Source organism: Caenorhabditis elegans, chromosome V, assembly GCF_000002985.6.
Source record: "Caenorhabditis elegans chromosome V".
NCBI lineage: Eukaryota > Metazoa > Nematoda > Chromadorea > Rhabditida > Rhabditidae > Caenorhabditis > Caenorhabditis elegans.
Genome location: NC_003283.11, coordinates 104592 through 126859, shown reverse-complemented (window position 1 = coordinate 126859; position 22268 = coordinate 104592). Strand labels below are relative to the sequence as shown.

At 35.8% G+C, this 22268-nt stretch overlaps 3 protein-coding genes across 7 annotated transcripts; 2 read left to right on the top strand and 1 right to left on the bottom strand.

Moving 5' to 3' along the window:
* Positions 1-141: 141 nt before the first annotated feature.
* On the top strand, positions 142-2850 carry W03F9.1 (the record flags this gene model as incomplete). Of its 2 annotated transcripts, NM_070737.5 has the most annotated exons (5): positions 142-231; positions 282-362; positions 408-660; positions 991-1700; positions 2180-2850. In NM_070737.5, the coding sequence occupies 5 exons, from the start codon at positions 211-213 to the stop codon at positions 2480-2482; spliced, it is 1368 nt and encodes a 455-aa protein (NP_503138.1). The 2 variants fall into 2 exon arrangements, with proteins under 2 accessions (NP_503138.1, NP_001300211.1); NM_001313282.3 differs by lacking the exons at positions 142-231; positions 282-362; positions 408-660; positions 991-1700 and having other exon boundaries at positions 2195-2482.
* Positions 2851-4070: 1220 nt separating this feature from the next.
* cgp-1 lies at positions 4071-8658 on the top strand (the record flags this gene model as incomplete). 3 transcript variants are annotated; one of them, NM_070736.8, is made up of 7 exons in its annotated part: positions 4071-4678; positions 5180-5615; positions 5990-6110; positions 6152-6354; positions 6871-7060; positions 7603-7795; positions 8270-8658. In NM_070736.8, 7 exons carry the CDS (start codon positions 4108-4110, stop codon positions 8395-8397), a joined length of 1842 nt encoding a protein of 613 aa, NP_503137.1. The 3 variants fall into 3 exon arrangements, with proteins under 3 accessions (NP_503137.1, NP_001300232.1, NP_001300233.1); NM_001313303.3 differs by lacking the exons at positions 4071-4678; positions 5180-5615; positions 5990-6110 and having other exon boundaries at positions 6269-6354; positions 8270-8397; NM_001313304.3 differs by lacking the exons at positions 4071-4678; positions 5180-5615; positions 5990-6110; positions 6152-6354 and having other exon boundaries at positions 6902-7060; positions 8270-8397.
* picd-1 (Pry-1 Interacting and CABIN1 Domain containing) lies at positions 8655-22035 on the bottom strand. Of its 2 annotated transcripts, none has more exons than NM_001313066.2 (13): positions 21950-22035; positions 20900-21891; positions 19373-19861; positions 18422-18835; positions 16967-17645; positions 15145-15774; positions 14035-14709; positions 13281-13669; positions 12821-12906; positions 11760-12197; positions 10071-11050; positions 9203-9496; positions 8655-8778 (listed from the first exon to the last, which is right to left on the bottom strand). In NM_001313066.2, exons 1-13 carry the CDS (start codon positions 22028-22030, stop codon positions 8767-8769), a joined length of 6159 nt encoding a protein of 2052 aa, NP_001299995.1. In that variant the 5' UTR covers positions 22031-22035; the 3' UTR covers positions 8655-8766. The 2 variants fall into 2 exon arrangements, with proteins under 2 accessions (NP_001299995.1, NP_001299996.1); NM_001313067.4 differs by having other exon boundaries at positions 8672-8778; positions 9203-9502; positions 21950-22034.
* Between the last annotated feature and the right edge of the window lie 233 nt (positions 22036-22268).

Sequence of the window (22268 nt, the reverse complement as noted above, 5' to 3'; positions counted from 1 at the left end):
AATTTTATAATTAAAAACCGCGAGGCACAACGCGAAATGAAGAGGCGCAGGCGTTTGTCCGCAAACACCGTCACGCAACTTTGCAGACTTGAATTTTTTTTGTTTTTCTTTTCCAGATTTTTCCAGTTTTTTCCAGATTTCTCTCTAAAATTAATACTTTAAAGCAGATAATTTTCGATTTTAATCAACAAATTCATTTTTTAAAGTAAAATGGCTGCGGATTCTCAAGATGTAAGTGTTTTTGCTAGAATTTACGGCACAATTTCCTAAATATTTTTCAGATCTACAGAAACTTGTCAGCAGATGACTATGAGGCTGCTCCAATTGTTGTTGATAGTGTCTGCCCGGTGTGCGAAGAAGATGTAGGCGTCCAATTCAGTTTTTCATCTGAAAATTAATAATTTTAGGGAGAAACCCGCATCATGTGCACATCGATTCCCTACTACAGAGCTGTGATTTTAATGTCATTCGAGTGTCCGCACTGTGGACACAAGAACAACGAGATTCAAAGCGGAGAAGCTGTGCAGGAGCATGGAACTCTAATTGTGCTCAGAGTTCAGAAGCCAGAAGACTTGAGACGACAGCTTGTGAAGTCCGAGTACGCGTCAATTGAGGTGCCCGAGTTGCAGCTGGAAATTCCACACAAATCACAGCCTGGAGGTTGATTATTTAATTTAGATTCATCGCAAATTTGCTTTTTCTCAGGAAAACTGAGGAAAAAGCCAAGATTTTGCAGATTATTAAGCAATTCACAAGTGAAAAGCCAATTTATTAGGTTCAACTACGAGTTTCCTTTGTTTGTGTCGGATTTTATCAAATAAAAAACCGACAAAGCCAAAGAAAACTCTTTGAAAAACTGAAATTGGCGCTGAACTTGTTGGAAAAATCTCATAAATCGACACGGCGCGCTCCAATGAGAATGTATTCGTTTGAAATCAAAAAAATTAGTGAAAAAAACCTTTTTTTTTTTTAACTTTTTTTACTTTTCAGAAGTGACAACAGTCGAAGGAGTTCTGGAACGTGTTCATCGCGGTCTTAGTCAGGATCAAGAAAAACGGAGGCTGTTGGATCCGGAGGGAGCATCTCAAATCGATGCCTATTTGCAGAAAATCACGAGCTGTATGGAACTCGGCGAAACATGGACGTTGCGGCTCCGTGATCCCACTGGAAATTGCTACATTCAGAATCCAGACGTTCGCCACGTCGATCCACGTTGCATTATTTCCCATTATCATCGAAATTTGGACGAGAGAAAGCTGTTGGCGTTGGCAGATGATAATGAGGAGGAGGAGGAAGTGGAGCCATCGGCAGCAGCTCCAGAGTTCAAAAGCTATGAAGACGCGAAACAAGAAGTTCTGCATTTTGCGACAGACTGCCCGAATTGTCACGGTCCGACTGAAGTAAAGATGAAGCCGACTGACATTCCATTCTTCCAAACTGTCATCATTATGTCATTGGCTTGTGATCGATGTGGCTACAAGTCGAATGAAGTCAAATCAGGTGGAGCGATTCGTGATCAGGGGTGCCGGATGTCGGTGAAGTTGGAGAAGGATTTGGATTTGGCGAGAGATGTTCTTAAAACTGATACATGTGCTCTGTCGATCCCTGAGATTGATCTGGAAGTCGGTGGAAATGCGTTGTGTGGGCGGTTTACTACTATTGAGGGATTGCTGACGGCTACGAAGGAGCAGTTGGATGCTGTAAGAAGAATTCGATTTTTTTTTTGTGGAGCAAAATCGAAATTTTTTCTCAAAAAACGTTCTCATTAGAGCATATGTACATCTCTAGACTGTAAATGCCACATTATCCGAATTTATTTGAAAATCCGTGAAACTTTCATGAATTTCAAGTAAAAACGTATGAAATGCCTCCCATTGTTTAATAATCGAGGAGAAAATTTGTATTCTTAATTTTTAATATCACCGTGCACCGTATAACTATGCAAATGTGCTCGATTGATAAAAAGTTGGCGGGAATTTCATACATTTTTACTTGAAACGCTTGAAATTTACACGGATTTTCAAATAAATTTGACATTTGCACGCCGGAGATGTAAACTTGCTCTAATGATAAAAAGTGGGATGCATTTCCACCTAGCCAACATAGGGTGTTGTGTATAAATACTCAAAATAATTCGAATACACCACCTCTAAAAATTATTCACCATAAAATTTTGCAGCAATCCTCATTCTTCATGGGAGATTCGGCTCAAACCGGTGAAAAAAGCGCCGTAACCACATTCCTGGAGAAGCTCGACGACATCATCGCTCTTCGTCTCCCGGCTACAATTATCCTCGACGATCCGACAGGCTGCAGCTACGTGCAGAGTCTCACGGCTCCAATGGACGATCCACGACTGACAAAAGAGTTCTACACACGGACCTACGAGCAGAACGACGAGCTCGGAATTAATGATATGAAGGTGGAGAATTATGGAGAACTGGATGCGCTTGCCGAGGAAGATGAGCCGCACGAAGCGTAGAAACCACGGAAGCATTTAATTTTTTGTTGATTTTTTTTTTGAATTGTTGATTAATCTATTCCACAAAATTAGGCGATTTTTCCCTACGGTACCAGGTCTCAAAACGACCAATTTTGTTCAACATCTGACAGAATATGCGCCTTTAAGGAGGACTCGAGAAACCGATAATTTTTTCTCGAAATTTGATAAAAAACTGAAGAAAAACCAAACTACAGTACCCTCTTTAAAGGCGCACATCTTTTCACATCAAACATACATTTGTCATCGCGGCGAGACCCATTACCGAATTTTTTTATTTAAAAATTGCCTTTCCCCCACCTCGGTTGTTCGTTGTTTTTCCCCTGTTCCTACTAAAAATTTTCATTTTTTAAACGAATTTTGCTATTTGTGATAAGTCTGTTCAGTTTTTGATCAGAAAATTTTTCTATTTCTGCGTTTTCTTTTTTGAGTGGATTTACTTGAAAATGTTTAAAAGTTATCGTTTTTTTTCGAAATTTTAACTCCAAAATTTATTTTTTTTTTTTAAAATTGCATTTTTCGACTTTTTCTGAAAAACGAGAGAAATTCAAACTTTTTAAAATTATTGACATTCCCGTGACAAGCCTTATCTTTTGATATACAAATTTTTGCTTTGTTGGCAAAAAAGGTACACTCAATTGTAAATATTTTGATTTTTTCTCTCGAACGTTCCTTTTCAGTTGCAAATATCATTTTTTTTTCGTGAGATTGCGTAAAATTTCGAAATATTTTTCGATACACCTCTTCCCTTTTTTTTTAAAAGGCTATCAACATTTTTGCACATGTTAGGAAATTTTAACACAATATTATGAATTTAGAACATTTTTTGCGAAATTTGGAAAGTATTTATTGCACTGAAAATTCTTTAAATTAATACTTTTGTCATAATTTTTCAGTTTTTTGTGCATTTATATTTTAACCGCCATATGTCGATTTACGCAGCTCGTGTACTCCACGTAAATAAGACAGTTTGCCTGATTTTTGACCAGTTTCGCTATTCCCTTTCATCATATTTTTTTGCAATATGATACAAAAAAAATCATTTTGAATGACAAATTAGAATTTGTCCACTTGTCCACGTGTAGTACAAATATCCTTTGATTGTATAAAATCGCGGAAAAAAACTTTCTCTTCGCCGCTATTTTACAAAAATTATAGAAATAAATAACGCATTTCAGTTAAAAGATTCTCCTCGGGGAGTACACGAACTGCGTAAATCGACACGCGCAGACATTTTTCCCAATTTCAACACGATTTTGTCAGAAGTGTATTAGTTCTACAAACATCCAATAAAGTGACACCCAGTGGGGGTCCTGAAAAAAAAAACTGCAAAAAATATGCCCTGGCAGCTTCTACAAACGTATAGTAAAAACCGGTCTTCCTCTGCCACTCACTTTTCCATCTGTTTGTACACACATGTGTTGCTGAACGTTTGCTGCGCCCTGTTGGCCGCTTTTTGTGTCTGCGTCCTCTTGAATTTCTACGAGTTTATGGATTTTTTTTTCAATTTTCAACTTTTTCCTTTCTTTTCAAATTTTATTTTATTAATTTCAAATGGGTTTTTTTTCAGGTTTTCAAAAAATAATCAAACTTAATCTCAAAACACAATGGATCGAATACAGGAGAACCAGAAGAAGGCAACAAATCTCTGTGAGTTGTACGCCGACGGCAACGATGACGACAGCGAGAAAGAGCAACAGGATCGTGGACTTGACGCTCAATTTCTGCTCCGTTCCACTCCAGAGGACGTCGAAAAGTACATGATTCACGTGCGGAAGCAATTGATGGAGGGAGAAGGCGAGTGTCTTGTCGAGCTCGGAGCACCGATTAATTCGAATTCGAAAAATCCGAAAAGCGGACTCAGCGAGGAGGATCTGGACAAGGCGGCCGACGCGCAGCTGAAAATTCTCGAGAAAATCCCGGCGGTCGGCACGAAAGTCATCCGGCGAAAGCAGACGGGCGGAGGTAGTCTTTTCACCGAAGTCTGGATAATTCGTGATCCGCCGACTGAGAAGGATTTTATAGAGGCGCGTGTCGCTGTCGTCGGAAATGTAGACGCCGGAAAATCGACGTTGCTCGGTGTGCTCACACATTCGGCGCTAGATGACGGTCGTGGAGCGGCCAGAACGAAACTTTTCAGACATAAGCACGAATTTGAGAGTGGAAGAACTTCTTCGGGTGAGATTCGGTGATGAAAATATTACGAGAACGACGAAATGTGAGAATGCGCATCAAACAATATACTTGACGCGCAAAATATCTCGATGCGAACACTACCGTAATTATTTAAATGACTACTGTAGCTCGATTTACGGGCTAGATTTTCGAAATGAATTAAAATTAAAATTCATTTCGAAAATCAAGCCCGTATATCGACACAAACGCTACAGTAGTTATTTAAAGGACTACTGTAGTGTTCGCTTCGAGATATTTTTCGCTTGAAATATGTTGCGTAATACCCATTTTCAAAATATTGTTTTTCTTGTGCGAAAAAAAGAATAGCATAAAAATACAATTTCAAACGAAAAAATTTCATTCGGAGAAATCAAGAAAAAAAAACAAAATTCCAAGAAATTTTTTTGAAAAATTGCATTTTGACCACGAAAACCAAGAAAAACAAATTTTGATCGTAAATTTCGAAAAGCTTCATAAAATTGCAACACAAAATCTGACTTTCAGTGGGAAACGACATTCTCGGATTCGATGTGCACGGAAATATTGTCAATAAACCGGATCCCCATAATCACAATCTTGACTGGGTGCAAATTGGCTCAGACTGCGCGAAACTGGTCACTTTCATAGATTTGGCGGGCCACGAGAAATATCTGAAAACCACAATCTTTGGAATGACAGGCCATATGCCGGACTACACGATGCTCATGATCGGAGCCAATATGGGAATTATTGGAACGACAAAAGAGCATCTCTCGTTGGCTCTTTCACTCCATGTGCCTGTCTATCTTGTGGTCACCAAGATTGATATGTGCCCGGCGAATATTCTCGAGGAGACGATGAAAAATATTACGCGGCTTGTGAGAAGTGCCAAGAAACTGCCGATTTTGGTCAGAAATATGGACGATGTTGTGCACGCCGCTGTCAATTTCCCGAGCAAAAAGTGATTTTTTTAAAAGCATTCTCGAAAATCTGGAAATCAACTTTTTGAGCTTAAAATTTTTTTAGACCTTTCATATTACCCATATGTGAATTGACGGTTTTCCGCACAAAAATACCGTCTTTGGTCTCGACACGAAAAATTTTTTTTAATGCGAAAAGGTGTGCGCCTTTAAACATTACTGTAATTTTGGAATTTTTCTCGATTTTTCATAGTTTTCTCGAAGAACTATGGAAAAGGGTTGGAAGTTCAGCACTGATGAAAGTTTGATACTACAGTACTCTTTAAAGGCGCACTCCTTATCACATTTATCAAACATTTGTCCTGCCGAGACCAATTAAAAAAATTTTTCTCCACATCACCCGAGATTTTTCCAGAGTGTGCCCAATCTTCCAAGTGTCAAATGTGGAAGGCACCAATCTTCCACTCCTCCGTCAATTCCTGAATATTGTGCCACTGCGGCGACAGTTGAACGAGAATGATCCGGCGCATTTCCAGGTAGCCCCGAAAAAAGTTGTACCATACCCATACAATTTCAGATCGATGACATTTACTGGGTCGACGGTGTTGGAACAATTGCCAGTGGAACTCTGCTCTCTGGAACTATTCGTCTCAATGATATTCTCCTTCTTGGACCAACTTCCAACGGTGATTTCATGCCGATTCCGATTAAATCGATTCATCGTAAACGAATGCCTGTTGGAATTGTCAAGTGTGGACAGTCTGCATCGTTTGCGCTCAAGTGAGCAGTTTTTTTTGAATTAAGAAGACTTTTTGTTAAAAAAGTTCTTTGAACTAGAAAAATGTTGATCTGAAATTATTATTTTTAAATTAATTTATTCATTTTTATTATTTTTTATATTAAAAATTAATTTTTCGAAAAAAATCTGTAATTTTTTTGATTTTCGTCAAAAGGTTTTTTTGAAATTTGTTTTTTTTTTTGAATTTTCGGCTCCTGATTACCAGTAATTCAGTCGAAAATTATATCATTTCAAACACAAATTCAACGTATTTCTGGTGTTTAATGTGTGCCTAAATCTGAAACTGCAACTGATACAAGGCGATAAAGTTCTTTTTTTTTTTGATACAGAAAACATCAGAAATACGTTAAACTTGTCTTTAAACAAGTTAGAATAATAAATTAAACCACTAGTGATTATTTGCTAAAAATTCACAAAAAATGATCGAAAACCCCTTTTTTGAGTGAAAATTTTCGGTCAAAAAATTTTTTTTCGAAAAAAAAATCTAAAATTTCCAGAAAAATCCCGAAAAAAGACGTGCGAAAAGGAATGGTTCTGGTGGATCCGAAGGTGAAACCGGTGGCGAGTATGGTTTTTGAAGCGGAAATTCTTGTACTTCATCACCCGACAACTATCAAACCGAATTATCAAGCTATGCTTCATATTGGATCGGTTCGTCAGACTGCGACGTTGGTTTCCATGGGAAAGGTATTTTTAAAAAACTATTTTTCTGTAAAAACAACTGAAATAGGTCTGAAAAATGACTTAAAAAATCAGTTTCTAAGTTTTTAAAAATTTGAAATTTTTTCTCAAAATTGTTTAGAATTCTTCGTGTTTTGCCCAAAAAAAATGTTTCTGAATTTTTAAAAAATAATTTTCTTTTATGAAAAAAAAGTTATACGGCTTTTTTTTCGAAATAAAAAAAGTTTTTAAATGTTTTCTGGAATTTTCCAAGGAAAACAACAGAAGAAAAAAATAATTTCAAATTAAAAATAAATCCTATCATAAAATATCTGTAAATCCAAAAAACACACTTTTTTACAAACAAAACACGCCGGAAATATTTTTAAAAAATCGAAAATTTGAAAAAAAAAAACAATAAAAAAGGCATAAAATACCTATTTAAAATTTAAAAAAAAACCAGAAAATTTCTTTAATTTACATTTTTCAAAAGAATTACCAATTAGCTATAAAAAATTAGTTTTCTTTTGGAAAAATGCAATATTTTAAACCAAAAAAAAAAATTCCAGGAAGTGCTTCGAACTGGCGACCGTGATAAAGTGCAATTCAAATTCATTCGTCAGCCCGAATATATTCGTCCGGGTACCAAAATGGTATTCCGCGAGGGACGTACTAAAGCCGTCGGAACAGTTAGCTCGGTTGTACCACAAGAATCTCTTGCTCAACAGAGAGCCAAACAGAAGGATGGTAGACAGAAGCAATGTATGTGGAAAATAGTTCTGAAACTGCTGATGTCAATTTCAATTTTTTTTAAATCTGAAAACGCATGAAACATGGTCGATTTTTTCGGCAAATCGGCAAGTTGCCGGAATTGAAAATTTCCGGCAAAATGCCGATTTGTCGAAGAAGCTTCCGGCAAATTGATGTTTGGCGAACGGAAAATTGGCAGTTTGCCGAAGAACAAAATTTCCGGCAACTTGTCAAATTGCTGGAAATGAAAATTTCCGGCAAGTGAAATTTTCAAGAAAAAAAAAGTGCAAAACCACAATTTGATGAAAATTTTCGGCAATTGCCGTTTTTCCGGCAAATCGGTAATTTGCTGGAAAAAATCGTTTGCCGCCCACCCCTGATTCAGAATACTCCATAACAAAATTGCCGAAATAAAGAAAAATATTTAACAACTAATGAAAATATCAATATAAAAATCTAAAATTTCAAAATTTCCCAATTTTCCAGACGGCAAAAAATCGATGGGACCAAAACCGCCAAACGGAAAGCCAAAAGAAAAAATCGAGAAGAAGCTGGACGCACTCAGCATCGAACAACTCACCTCTGCTGCCTCCACCTCCACCTCATCCACCTAACTGGTTTCACCGTACCCCAAATTTTGTAAAATTTTTTGAAAAAAATTGTAAAATTCTCTCTCAACCGGGCTTCACCTCACATTGTGTAATTTTTTGATGCTGTGTATTTATTATTACCCCCAATTCCTCCTCTCTGTTCATTTTTGTATGTACCGGGATCTCTCCTCATACCATCAATCACCACTATCTCCCTCTCTAATCAAAAATAATTTCTCTGAAAAGCCCCATTTGTTTTTAGCTGAAAATGAATCTCTGTAAAATAAGGATTTTTGAAAATCGAGAAAAATTTATAATAGAAAATTGAAAAAATTGAAAAAAATTAAATAATCCGTATTTGATAGAGTACCGAGATCGTTTCGCTTTTCCCCATTACTTGTTCCTCTGAAATTTTAAACATTTGTGAACATTTTTTAAAAGATTTTTCGAAAAGTTGCAACAAAAAAATCAAAATTTTCTTCCAAAAATTCGAAAATCGGATATTTTTGTTTTTCGATTTAAAAAATCCAAAAAAATTTTTTTTTGAGAAATTTCGTCTATTTTTCTTCCTTTTAGTAGATAAACTATCCTGAACGTTTAAAAAAATCAAAGTAAAATTATTCAAAAAAAATCGATAATCCTCGGTTTTCCGATATTTCCATCGAGTTTTTTTGTTGAAAAATAGCTTAAAATTTTGGTTTCTCATCGATTTGAACAAAAATTTTGTTTTTTCCAAAAAATTTTTTTTGTAATTTTCCGGGAAGTCAGAGATTTGTTTTTTCGAGAAAAAATTAGACTTTACAACAAAAAAAGACACTAATTAACTCACAAAAAGTTGTTTCGAAAGAGCCTCTCGCTGCACAGGATCATTGATCGAGTTCAAAAAGTGCATCAAAGTCGCCTGAACAGCTGATGGCTGCGGAGTTTCCGGCTGCCGAGCTGCTGCCGCCTGAGGACGCTGCTGCATCGCCGGAGCCGATAGACGATGAGCTTGTGGTCGCTGAACCAGATGGGCTTGTTGCTGTGGGCGCTGAGCTTGAGGACGGGCGATATTGTGGTTGAGGTGTGATGGAGTTGAAGTGCTTGGCCGGGCGAGTGCCGATGATGACGTGGATGGAGAATTCTGGAACTTTACAGATATTTGAGATTGGTCGAAATTTGGCTAAATCTTAAATTTGCAAAAAAAATTAGCGTCCATTTATGTTGCATTTTTTTGGCTTTTTTTCTAACAAAAAGAGAAGAAAAATCGGATATTTTCTGAAATTTTTTTTTCGAAATTAAATTTTAGAAAAATGTAATTATTTTTTATTTATCAAAAATTAAATTTCCGTCCTTTTTTGCATTTTTAGACTTTTTTTTTGAAAAAAAAAATCTTTTAATTTTTTTCATTAATTTTATTCTTTCTAAAAGAAGAAAAATCGAATTTTTTCGAAAAAATATCTCCGAGTTAACAAAAATTTAGTTTTGATGAAAAATTGTATTCTTAAATTTTTGTTTTTTTTTTAAATTCTCTCTGAAAAAACTTCAATTTTTCCAAAAAAAATTTTTTTTTAAATTAAACTATCGTCTTTTATTGGGTCAAAAAAAAAACAATTTCTGATTTTTTCGCTAAAAAAAATCTTTTTACGGTACTTTGGCTACTGAAAAATTGGTTTTTTTTCTTAGAGATGCTCAATTTTTCATCGAAAAGCCCATACCGAAGTAAAGCTCCTAGACGCCGTCGGTTTGATCGGCTTCTGAACTTGCGGCGACCGTGTCACTGGCTTCGGCAGCGGAGCAGCAACAGCTCTTTGAGCCCCTGAATTTCCAGCCAAAGATGCCAGTGCCGCCAAATTCGCGCTCAAAGTCGCCGCATTCGATGTAGATGGGCTCGCATAGTGAGCCGCATTGAGCCACTGTATCATCTGAGCCTGGTCATTGGCCTGCTGAGCCAACTTCGCTGCAGCTAGTCTTTGGGCCTCCTTGGCCTTCTTCTCTGCGGCTTCTTTCTTCGATCTCTCCTCGGCGATCTTCATCAGCTGAGCCAACTGGGCTTCTTTCTTGGCTTCCGCCTCCCGGCGGGCTTTTTCTTGGGCTTCTTTTTTCGCTTTCTCCTGGGCCACCAGCTTGGCAGTTTGGGCGTCCTTCGCGGCCTGAAGAGCCTGAATGAGCTGGGCGGCTATTTGATTGGTTGATGAAGCAGTTGGAGCAGCTGGAGCTGAAGCCTGAGCGTGAGCCAAGAGCTGAAGCGCAAGTCGCTGCTTCTGTGAATCCGCGGAATTCGCGTTAGCCAGAATGAACTTGGACACATTATCCGGGCCGCTTGACGCTAGAAGAGCAGCCATAGTAGAAGCGGCCTGGGATGAAGCCGTAGAAGTTGTTGGTTTTGGAGCAGTAACTTTCGGAGCCGTCGGGCCCGGTTTTTGATGGCCCAGAGCCGACAAATTGTGAGCAGAAGCTGACGGAGCCGGTTTCTTGGCTGGCGGTGGCTCAATGCACTGAATCTCATCGTCATCGCTGCTTATTGGTGAATAGTGAGTTGGAGCAGCTGGAGCAGCAGGAGCAACAATTTTCGGCGGAGCAGCAGAGAGAACTGGAGCACTTGGAGCTTTAGGAATGCTTGTGGAGGTATTTGGGATGGAAGAAGACGGCGCTGGAGCTTGAACAGTTGGAGCAGTCGTAGTGGAGCCGGGAGTTCCTGAAAAAAAACATTTTACACCAAGTAAAAAATTTGTTTTTAAATTTTGACACTGAAAATTACAAAATTTAAATTTTTATATTTTCTTGTGAACCTTTTATTGTTTTGACAAAAAAAGTAAATTTGTCGAAAAAAAATCCCAAAAATATATTTTTTTTCAATTTTTCAAGTTTAAAAAAAATTTTAAAATTAATTTTTACTGATTTTACTGAAAATTTAAATTTGTTTCGAAGTGGAATAAAATTTAGACTTTGATCTAATTTTTTAAAAGATTTTACAAATATATTTCACAAAATTTTCTTGAAAAATTACGAAAAAAATCTACAGAAAAACGGATTAAAAGTTTTTTTTCGCTTTTCAGAGCACTCGATTATTTTATGGATTTCCTTTAAATGAAAATTTGTGATTTTCGTGATTTTTTAGGTTTTTTTTTTCGAAAAAAATCCAAAATTCTCGAAAAAAAAAATCGAAAAGTCAAACTTTCGATTTTCTCTGAAAAAAAAAATCGAAACTTCTAGTTTTTCGGATTTTTTGAGTTTTTATCAATTCTATTTTCTCAGCTTTCAAATTTTCAAAAAAAATTATAATTTTTTTTACTTTTTCAGATTTTTCGGTTTTCTCAGAAAAAAGTCAAAAAAATTGAAACTTTCAGTAATTTATAGCAAATTCCAGTGAATTTTCCTTGAAAAGTTCTAGAAAAAATTCACACCATTTTTCAGTAAATCCTTCGCCAATTGCTTCGTCCAAACGTCATAAAGTGTCAAGCTGGGAGGCGGTGTCGATGAGCTCTGCGCGACCGAAATGCTCTTCTGCATCTGCTGAACCACTTCAAGAGCGTCGAATTTTCGTTTCGTAGTGTTATTCCTTCGCTTCCCGTCTCCACTATTCGCTGCCGTCGAGGACGAAGAGCTCAACATTCGTGCACGGAGCTCATCGATCGACTTGAAACAATGCACAATGCACACCTCAGCCTTCGTCTTGATCTGTCGGATGAGTGGCTCATCGGGTTTCGAGCATTTTGAAAGCGTTTGCCATAGTCTCCAGAGATCCGAACGGAGAGTCGATGATTTTACGCGGTATTGTTTGATGTGATGTTGTTTCGCGGTGGCTTCACCAGGAGCCGGCGATGGTGTACTTCTTGTGGACACTGGAAATTTCAAAAGGGAATTTAAATTGTTAGCGAAACAAATTGTCTGAAATTTCTATTCTGGCTTTTATTTTCTGGTTTTTTTTCGGTTTGACTCAAAAATCGTAAAACCTTGCTCAGAAACGTTAACTTTAATTCGACACATCTATTTTCGGCGAAATCGGCAAATTGCAGGTTTGCCGAAAATGTTCAACTTCGGCAAATTTTCAATTTGCCGGAAGTTTTTAAAATCATTTAAACAGTAGCATCAATAGTAAATTCCGAAACACCAATTTTAGAGTTTTCAGAAATTTTTTCCAATCTATCCAAAAAAATGTTTTCTTGTGAAATTCTGCGATGTTTACGGTACTCGGTCTTGATACGACAAAACTCTGTTAGTTGGTGTGCGCCTTTAAACATTACTGTTATTTCAGACTTTCGCTGCCGCGAATTTTTCATACATATATTTTTCGCTTTATCCAACTTTAGACAAAGCGTGATAAAAACTTATTGATGAAAATTCAATTGATGAAAATTCCACAGAGTTTAAAATTATAGTACTCTTTAAAGGTGCAAACCCTTTTTGTATTTAACAAAACCGTATTTATATGCAAAATAATTATCGCTTGGATAATATACCGTACCATCATTCCTCGATTGAACAATATGCTCCAATGCGGTCAAGTATATGTTGACCAACGTTTTCCGCACCGATGCATCAATGTGTTCACTGCAAAATTCCACATACATTTTGATAAAGGTTATCTTTTTTTGAATTATCATTATTATTTATTGCATATTTAGGACGTACAGTTACGTTAATTCAATTAAGGCACATTTAGAGTCGATTCGATGATTTTTGATAACCTATCGGCTTCAAATGTACCTTTAACAACGAAATAACATGAGAGTTGGGCTTTTTTTTAATTTGTAACTCGGTTTTCCGGCAAACGATTTTTTCCGCCAGATCGGCAAAAATCGGGGATTAGATTTAAAGAACACATTTTTCTTATTCGATCGAAATCAAAAAGTTTGCAAATTTTTTTAAAAGTTTTAATATTTGGTACTTCTGGCAAAAAAACGGCGGTTTTCAAAATTCCTTACTCATCATCTTTTGCAATAATATTGATCATAGTATTCAACATGGCGACCACATTATACAAATCCATAGTTTTCTGAGCAACTTGTGCTCCAAGTTTCGCGCATCGTTCAATATGAAATCCGAATGATCCATTTCTATTAATATCATTACACGATATTTCAACACAATTATCAAACATTCCATCGTCTCGTTTTTTTCGTTTAAATGTGTTCTTGAAAATGTGTTCGGACGCCTCGTCGAATTCTCCTTTTTCGAAATGAAGTTGAGCCAGTCGGTAGAACGATTTGATATGGGGGAAGCGGTCGGTTACAAGTGTGAATGCTCGTGTGCACATCTCTTTGAGCTCAGTGACGAGTTGCTCGCGGAGTTCCGTGTCGAATTTGACAGAGTTCTGGAATTTTAGGCTTCCGAATAATTTGTTGGATGAATTTTTGAAGAAAAAACGTTTTTCGAAGTAATTTGAAAAAAAACCCCAAAATTTATTTGGTGTTTTCGTATAAAAAATTGAAAAAATCGATTTTTTTTCGATTTTGGAAAACGATTTCCGAATTTTTTGAAATATTTTGTAAAATTTTTTATTCTCTGAAAAATCGTTTAATCGACTTTTAGACACATTTTTTTTCGAATTGTTGTTTTTTTCTGTAATTTTCTATTTTTTTTGGGAAAATTATAACTTTTCGAAAAAAATTTGAAAAAAATCGAACACAAGAATGTAGCTTCTGAGAAATAGTTTTTAGCATTAATTTCAATATTCACCTCCTCCTCGTCCTTTTCCCTCTCTAAAGTGCTCATCACGAGCTCATCCATAACCGAATACACCTCCACGTTAACTTTGAACAACGAATTGCTCTGTCGAACAACTTTATGCCCATCATCCAGAATTTTCAGCAAAACGTGAAGCTTTCTCAGGATCTTCAACGAAGGCAGTTCATTGTTGATAAGGTACTTGTAAACCGCTGAAAACGCCTGATAATGCACTTCCAGTGGCTCGAAATTTGTCTGTTTCTTCGTTTGAACCTTTTGTGGATAGTAGAATCCTGCTAATTCACATCCACAAGCCGCCTCGTAGAAGCTTTCAACAACTTTCAGAATATCCCACTGTGAACTTTTCGCTTCCAGTTTTCCAATGAAAAAGTAACAAAGCCATTGATGCTCGGGCTGTGATCCGTCTTCTCCGATCTTCGTCAACTCCAGAGATCTATCAAATTGCTGACGTGACTCGACACGCAATTTCTGAACATCGCCAAAATCCTTCCGACGGGCGTCGTCTTTCGGCAGGGTACGGTAGAATCTTGCTAACGATGAAGCCAATTGATATAGTATAGCGGCGAGCTCAAAGTGCGGTACGGGCTCATTTTGTTGAGCATCCACTGCCATTCGGAATGGCATAATACGCCATTTCCATTGCTCGTAGATTTCGTGAGGGTCAAACTGAAAATTTTTTGATATTTAAATTTGACCGAAAACAATTTTTAAAAAAATTTTCTATACTTTTCATGACTTTTTTTTTCAATTTTGCAAAAATAAATTATTCCCGTTTTTCAAGAAGTTTCCTTGATTTTCTTCGGTTTTCGAAATTTTTTTTGAAGGCCAATTTAACATTTTATTATCAAAAAATAGCAACACTTTGGTTTTAATGTTTCCACTTTTTTAAACCGTTTTTAAGGTAAGTTTAAGGTTACATTCAATTCAGTATTAATAACAGTATATAACTCAACACTAAATTAGAAGTTTGTGCAAAAGGTAACTTTGAAAACTGAATTTTTTTCTGAAAAAAAAAACACCCAATTTTTCTAATGTACTATTTTTTTCTAATTTGCTAACTATTTTTGTCATGAGAATCCTTTAAAAAATGTAAAACCCAACCTGAAACAAATTATGAACACTAGCATGTGCCAACATTCCCCATACAGATCCCCGAAGTCGCGCGTCCACTGCAGATTCCTCTGTCAAGAGATAAAGCTCCGCGTATTTGGCAGCATCTTTGAATGAATTCTGTCGGAATGAGATAAGAGCCATCGTGTACCATACTAGCGATTGTATATAGTCATCCACGTCGTCTCGGCATTGCTGAAGCGACGAATTGACATCTTCAAGGCTGGAAGATTTCTGTAGAAATTCCTTAAATTCCAGTCGCTTTTTCTTTTTTTCAGCCGAAATTTCCAGAAGAAACGGGAATTTAGAATTCAAAAGTTCCGAGATATCATGTGCCAGCTTCTCCTTCTCATCGTAAAGTGGTAGGGGCTGTACTAGAATTACTGCCATAATTCTTCTGGAAACATCCGGAGTTGCCACGCATTTCCCGCCGTTTTCGTGATCTTCTCGAGCTCGCCGCTTTCTTCCGTACTTGCCGTACATGCAGAAAAGCACTTGAGATAGTTCTTGATTGACGTTATTCCAGAGATAACCGTTATCTTTGAGATAGCACATTTCGAGAAGTGGTATGTCATCGATGAGCAGTCGGAAGCGGTCGATCATGAAGAAGAGGAATTCGTACTGAAAATAATTCGTTTTGACAAGACTTTTTCTCAAAAACGTGGAATTTTGATGATTTTTTGAAATTCGATAAGTTTTAGAAAATTTTTCATTGGATGGTTTTTTTTTTTCACTTTTATGAAAATTCAACAAAAACAATGATATAATTGTGAAAATGTTTAACTCAGAAATATAACTTGAAAACATGTGTTTCGCGGTTTTCAAAACACCTACAGTGTTCGCCGAAAAGATATTTACTCTTATGGGGTTATTCAAGTAGTGTCGTGAAATTAAAAAGTGTATTTCAATACATATTTTGCCTTATTCAAGTAACTTCAAAAACATGTATTTCAATACAGTTTGTGACGTAATTCCGCGAAATTTCTCGACATTTCTCGAGATTATCCGACAGCCAGAAAGCTGAATGAAAAACACTGAAAAATTTGTCCACGTAGGGTGAAAATTCACAAAATTTGTCGTCGCAGGAGAACAATTTCGATAAAACAACTGTGAAAAAATGTCGAGAAATGTCGCGGAATTACGTCACAAACTGTATTGAAATACATGTTTTCGATGTTACTTGAATAAGGCAAAATGTGTATTGAAATACACTTTTTAATTTCACGACACTACTTGATTAACCCCATTAGTTTTTTGATGACTTCGCTATTTTTTCCAATAAGTATAACTTCAAAAACTAAAAAATGTTATCAAAAAATGTTCATCTGGTAAAATATAGCCTGCGATCTGGTCTATGTGTTTTCGCATGTTTTAATTATTCACTAAAACTATGGAAAGTGATAAAGTAATAAAGCGGCCGACATCTCGTGAGTCTCTTTTTGATGATGATTACTAAAACGACTGTAACTCAAAAAAAACATATTTTTAATGGAAGGTTTGTAGAAGTATCATAATGTTCAGATAAATTTTCATTGTTTGCACATATTAACTTTGCCCTGAAACTTTCGTTAAAAAGATACGTCGGCTGAAACTAGTGTTTCACAGTTTAGACGCTATATTCAAAAATCAGGTTTCTTGGATTGAAATCTTTTTTTTGGACAATTTTTGTGAAGAACTATTGTTGTAATGATATTTGAACTATGTATAAGCCAAAAAATAGAGTTCAGAAAAAATTATCCACTATTTATGTTAAATTTCAAATTTTAATCATTTTGTTTTGTAAACTTTTTGTAATTCTTCCAAAACTACGAACATTTTTCTGAGCACAACACTGATGCTCTCCAAGAACATCATGAGCCTTAACCAACAAATCCAGCTCCATCAGTGGCATCGTATCCGGGTCTTCCGCCTTATCCAACTGCTCAATATATTTCTTCGCATCACCACGATGAATTTTGACAATTTCATACAAAACTCTCCAATTCTTCCAATCCTTCTCAAATTTCGAATATTTCTTGAAAGCAATACACGTGAGATATCCAATTGTTGAAATTATCGATATCGGCGCTTTTCTGAGCTCTTTTCCCCGAATTTTCTGGAATTTCAGCAGCAGCACATCCACGTTTCGCTCGATTTTCTCGGGATTTTGAGTCGAAGCTTCCTCGGAAAAGAGATAAAAATGCATAAGCCGTGCGACGAGCTCAATCAGTTCCACGTGTAATTTCAGCTTTTCCAGAGAGTGAACCCAGAAGCTCCACATTTCGATTGCCTCCTCGACGCTTATCACAGCGAAATCTATATCATTTTGTATAATATCGACGAGATTTGCATAATTGTTGGATTTCCACAATTGCTTCACACTATCGATTCTCTTTTTCTTTTGTAGGTCGTCAATGCTTAGCTCGACGTCCCACGTGGCAAATGAGCCATATGACGTGGCAATTGACTCGTCATGGTGCATCAGAGAGAGCAGGGTTTCCAGATATTCTAGTCTGAAAAATTGAGAAATTTAAACATTTACTTTTAAAAAAAGAAGGAAAATCGGAAATAATTTTCTTAAAAACTTATTTTTTGCCGATTTTTTCAATTTTTCACAGCATTTTTCAGATAAATTTTTTAAAATTCAATTTTTTCGGCGATTTTCATAAAAATTAAAAGAACAACTAATTTCTTCATTTAAGAATATATTTCAGAGTTTTTGATAGAAAATTTTTAAAAAAAGCGAAAAAGTTTTTTTTTTTTTTAATTTTTCTTGTGTGTTTTTTTCATTCAAACGGAAGCAATCGAGAGAAAAAAATTTTAAAAACGAAAAAATTAGACTTTTTTTAAATTTTTCGGCGGTAAAAACGAAAATTTCGAATTTTTAGCGTTCTTAGCGTTTTTTTTTTCGAGTTTTAGCGTTTTTCAGAGAAAAATTTTAAAAAAATTTCGATGTCTACATTATTTTTAAACGTTTTTCGGCAGAAATGTAGAAAAAATAAACATTTTCGATTTTTTGAACTTTTTTTTTTGATTTTCAGAAAAACTTATTTAAAAATTAAAGGTTTCCGTTTTCTGTTATTTTCGAGAAAACTTTCCATTTTTCCACTTTTCTTTGAAAAAAATGAAACATTTTCGATCTTTTGTCAATTTTCAAAGGAAAAATTTAATAAATATTTCCAAATATTTTTTCTCGGAAAACGATAAAAAATGCTGAAATTTCTGCGTTTTACTGGGAAAAAAATTTTGCTTTTTTTTTTTCATAATCTCTACAGATTTTTGCCCGTACTTGATCTCATCCTTGAGCCCAGTTTGAGCGTATTTCCACATAAATCTTAGGATCCCATCGCGTGTTTCTTCTCCATTTTCCACAGAATTTCCGCCAGAAAACGGCGAAATATACTTAATCACTGCCACTTGCATCGCCTTTTTCGAGTCGAGCTCCACGAGCATCACATTCAATTTCTCAAATTTTTTATCAGAAATCTCATCGAAAAGTGCAAGCCTGGCGTACATCTCTCTCGTTACTTCTCTCATATTTTCTGGAAGTGCTCCGTGAGCCGGGGTATGATCGGAGATTAGGAATAGAGTGTGTTCCAGGATCTCTAGAATCGAACGGGATTCACCAGAGAATATTGTTTCCAAAAGTTGAAGAATCATGTCGCAATCGATGAATTCGTGAGGTTTTGATGGTGGCGGAGTTCTGAAATTTTAGAAATTAAGATGGAAATGTAGATTTTCAGAAAAAAAAAATTTCACTAAAAATTCCTCTTTTTTTTTTAGCAATTTTGGGAGAACTCAGCCAAAATATCAATATTTTTAAAATAAAATTCGCAAAATTTCGATGATTGATTTTATTCACACTCAATTAAAAAAAGCTTTTCTCCACAAAATCTTTAAAATTTCGGGCTTTTTCTCAAATTTTCTTTTTAAAAATTGGATTGATTTGCTTTGAAACAAAGAAGGGTTTTTTTTCGATTTTGATAGAAAAAAAATATTGGAATTTTTCAGAATTTCAGCAGATTATTTTTTCGTTTTTTTCCAAAATTTATTTTTTTTTTTGAAAAATTTTCTCTGAAATAAAACAGAATAAAAGGTAATTTTTTAAAAAAATTTTCAGAGAATTAAAAAATATTTGCAATTCTTTATTTTTTCTTAAATTAAATTGTATATTAATTTTTCAAGTTTTTTAAAAAACTATATCACAATAAAAATCAATGTTTTTTTTTCAGATTTTTACCGTTCCCTTCGTTTTCCGCCACTCCTAATCGACTTGAGCTCGCTGAAAACCAGCTCAAACTCTTGAGCCAACTCATTTTCGGGCATTCCGAGAATCTCTTCAATCTGTGATGTGTTCTCTTCATCATCCTCATCAGCAGTTGTACAAGCTTCTGAATCAATAGTGATCACTATTGGAGGCTCCTCAGAGTTCTTTTCCACAAATAATCTCTTCCTCCAGCTCGCCAAATACTCTTTTTTCTCATCTTTCTGCTGCTGCTTCTTCCGACGTCCTTTTGCTCCACGTTTCAGGTTCTCCAGCTCTTCTACTTTCTGTGAAATGTCCTCTACACATTCCACGACGTCTACGAGATGCTCAACTGTGTCGAGAACGTCTAGATGGTCTCGCCGCGATTCCCATTCGGTGAACTCGATGAGCTGATGCCGACAGTGAGAATAGGCGTGGATACGGTCGAAGAGGTCGCAGAAAATTGTGCAAACTGTTTGGAGACTGGAAATTTTTTAAAAATTATTTTAAGCCTATCTGAGTTAATTTTTTTTTGCCAAAAAAGGAGCATATTGAATTTTTAAAATTGAATTTTATGACAGAAAATAGACCGTAATTATTTTTAAATCATTTTTTTTATTTATTTTCCGGCATAAGATAATTACTTGTTGAAAATTAGAATGCGCGAAAATTCTTCAAATTACTTGAAAATTACTATTTTTCGAGAAATTGGCAACAACTTCCTTGAAAAATTAAATTATTATAATAGTTTTTCAGTGGTTTTCCAGTATTTTTTGATCTTTTTTCTAAATGAAAATTTTCCCGTAAAAAACATTTTTTAAAAAGTGAAATTCAATAAACTTCCAAATTTTATCTTTTAAATTCGCGTTTTGGAGAGAAAATTCAGAAAATTCAAGTTTCTTTTATTGGCAAAATTTAGGATTTTTGGTGAAATTAAGCAAAAGTGGAGATTAAAAAAACAACGTTTTTCCAGAATTCTTCTCAAAAAAATCAGCTAAATCTGGTCAGATTTGTGCAAATTATCCCGTTTTAACCCTTTTTATTTGTTTGAAATTGTTTTAAATGAATTTTACTCTAATTTCGTGCCGAAAATACCCAAATTTCCAGAATTTCCAACATTTTTTTTGTATAAAAACCTAAAAATTTAGTTGAATTTTTTTTTTGACGTTAAATTTTTTTAAAAACAAAAATCGGCTAAAACTGCACAGATTCGTATAATTTTCCTCAATTTCTCTCCACAGTTACAAAATTTTCGCATTTTTCCGACGATCATTGCGAAAATATTGTTCAAACCGTCTTTTTTTGTTAAATATCTTTTTTAAAAAATTTTCTGCAAAAATTGTGGGATTTTGTGTATTTTTTTTACAAATCTGCTCAGATCAAGTTTTGGCTAGAAAATTCAACAAAAACAAGCTCAGAGCAATTTTTTCAGGTAAAAAATAGCTTTTTCTGATAATTTTTCGCTTATTAAAAAGAATATTTTTCTTCCTTTTTCAGTATTTTTAAGGCTAAAAATTCTACTCCTGATCGGCCTCAATTCGAATCGGAATCACAGAGCACTTCTCCTCTTCATCACGAAAATCTACGTCTCGCTGCTCAATTTTCCCCACAACTCGGCTCCGCAACGCCTCAATTCGCTCGTCGAAATCCTGAATTTTCCGTTTTTCAACACTTTGGACGTCCGCATAAACTTCATCTTCCTCGAAAATTCGATCACACGATAGTTTATAATATTGATTTGTGGATCGGATTTTATGCTTCAGGTACTTTAATTTATCATTTAACACATCATTTTGCTCTTGGAATTGTTTCATAATCATCAGACTTTCGTTGTAATCACACGTTAAATATAGCAGAGTTGCGTGGGATTCCAGGGACTCTTTTAGGGTCTCACACCGTTTGAAAGCATATTTTGAAAAGTTTAAATCCCCGAATTCTATTGATTTAAGTGCGACGTCGAGCCAAATATCCGAACTATTCGGTTCATAAGCCAGAACTTGACATAAATGTTGAATTTCTTCACTTTTCAGTTGCTCCTTCTCCTTTTCATCCGCATTTTCCACTTCTTTTTCACATAATTTCGCCAGATTCCGGTGGCTCGCTATGAAAACTTGAAGCATTTTCGCCAATCTCGGTGGCTCGTCGAGCAGCTCAAAGTCTGGATTCTCCTGGTTGTATGTGGCAATTATTGCGTCGTTTAGAAGCTTTTCCAGAATCCGTCGGCCTGTTTCAGAGTCGTTGTCGGCTATAGAGAAAATGGCTTTTTCGAATTTCTTTATAATTTTTGCTTCAGCGGCTTCTGTTGTAATTTCCTCGCCGTTTTCTTCATCAACATTAGACCAGACTGAATTCACAGATTCCGTATCCACAGAACTATCGGAATCATCTTCAGATTCCTCCTCGTCGGAGTCTTCTTCATCTTCTTCTTCTGAATCCTCACCATTGTCCTCATCCTCTTCACCGCCGGCGCCATCTTCAGGCTCTGTGTCGCTGTCCAATATTATTACGGAATTCTGCAATAAAATTGAATTAAAATGCTGGTTTCCGTGAATTTTAAGCTTTGCCACAAACCTCTCCGTCGGAAGACTCGTCGTCTTCATTGAGTTCAATCGGTTTTTCCTTGCTTGCGCCCAATTCTGATGGTTCTTCCATTTCTAAATTTTAGTTTAATAAAAAAATTTTAAAATAATACGAGTTTTGAGACTAACTTTCAATAAAAACCAAAAAAAATTGCTTCAAAAAAGAGTTCGCGCCGATTTACGATAAACACAGCGCGCTACGACACTCCGAAAACCGCGCCGCACCATTACATTCTCCGCCCCACCGCACGGTTTGCGGAAGGCGATGAAATTGCTGGGCCTAAAATTTTAACCCTTTTTTTCCCGTTTTT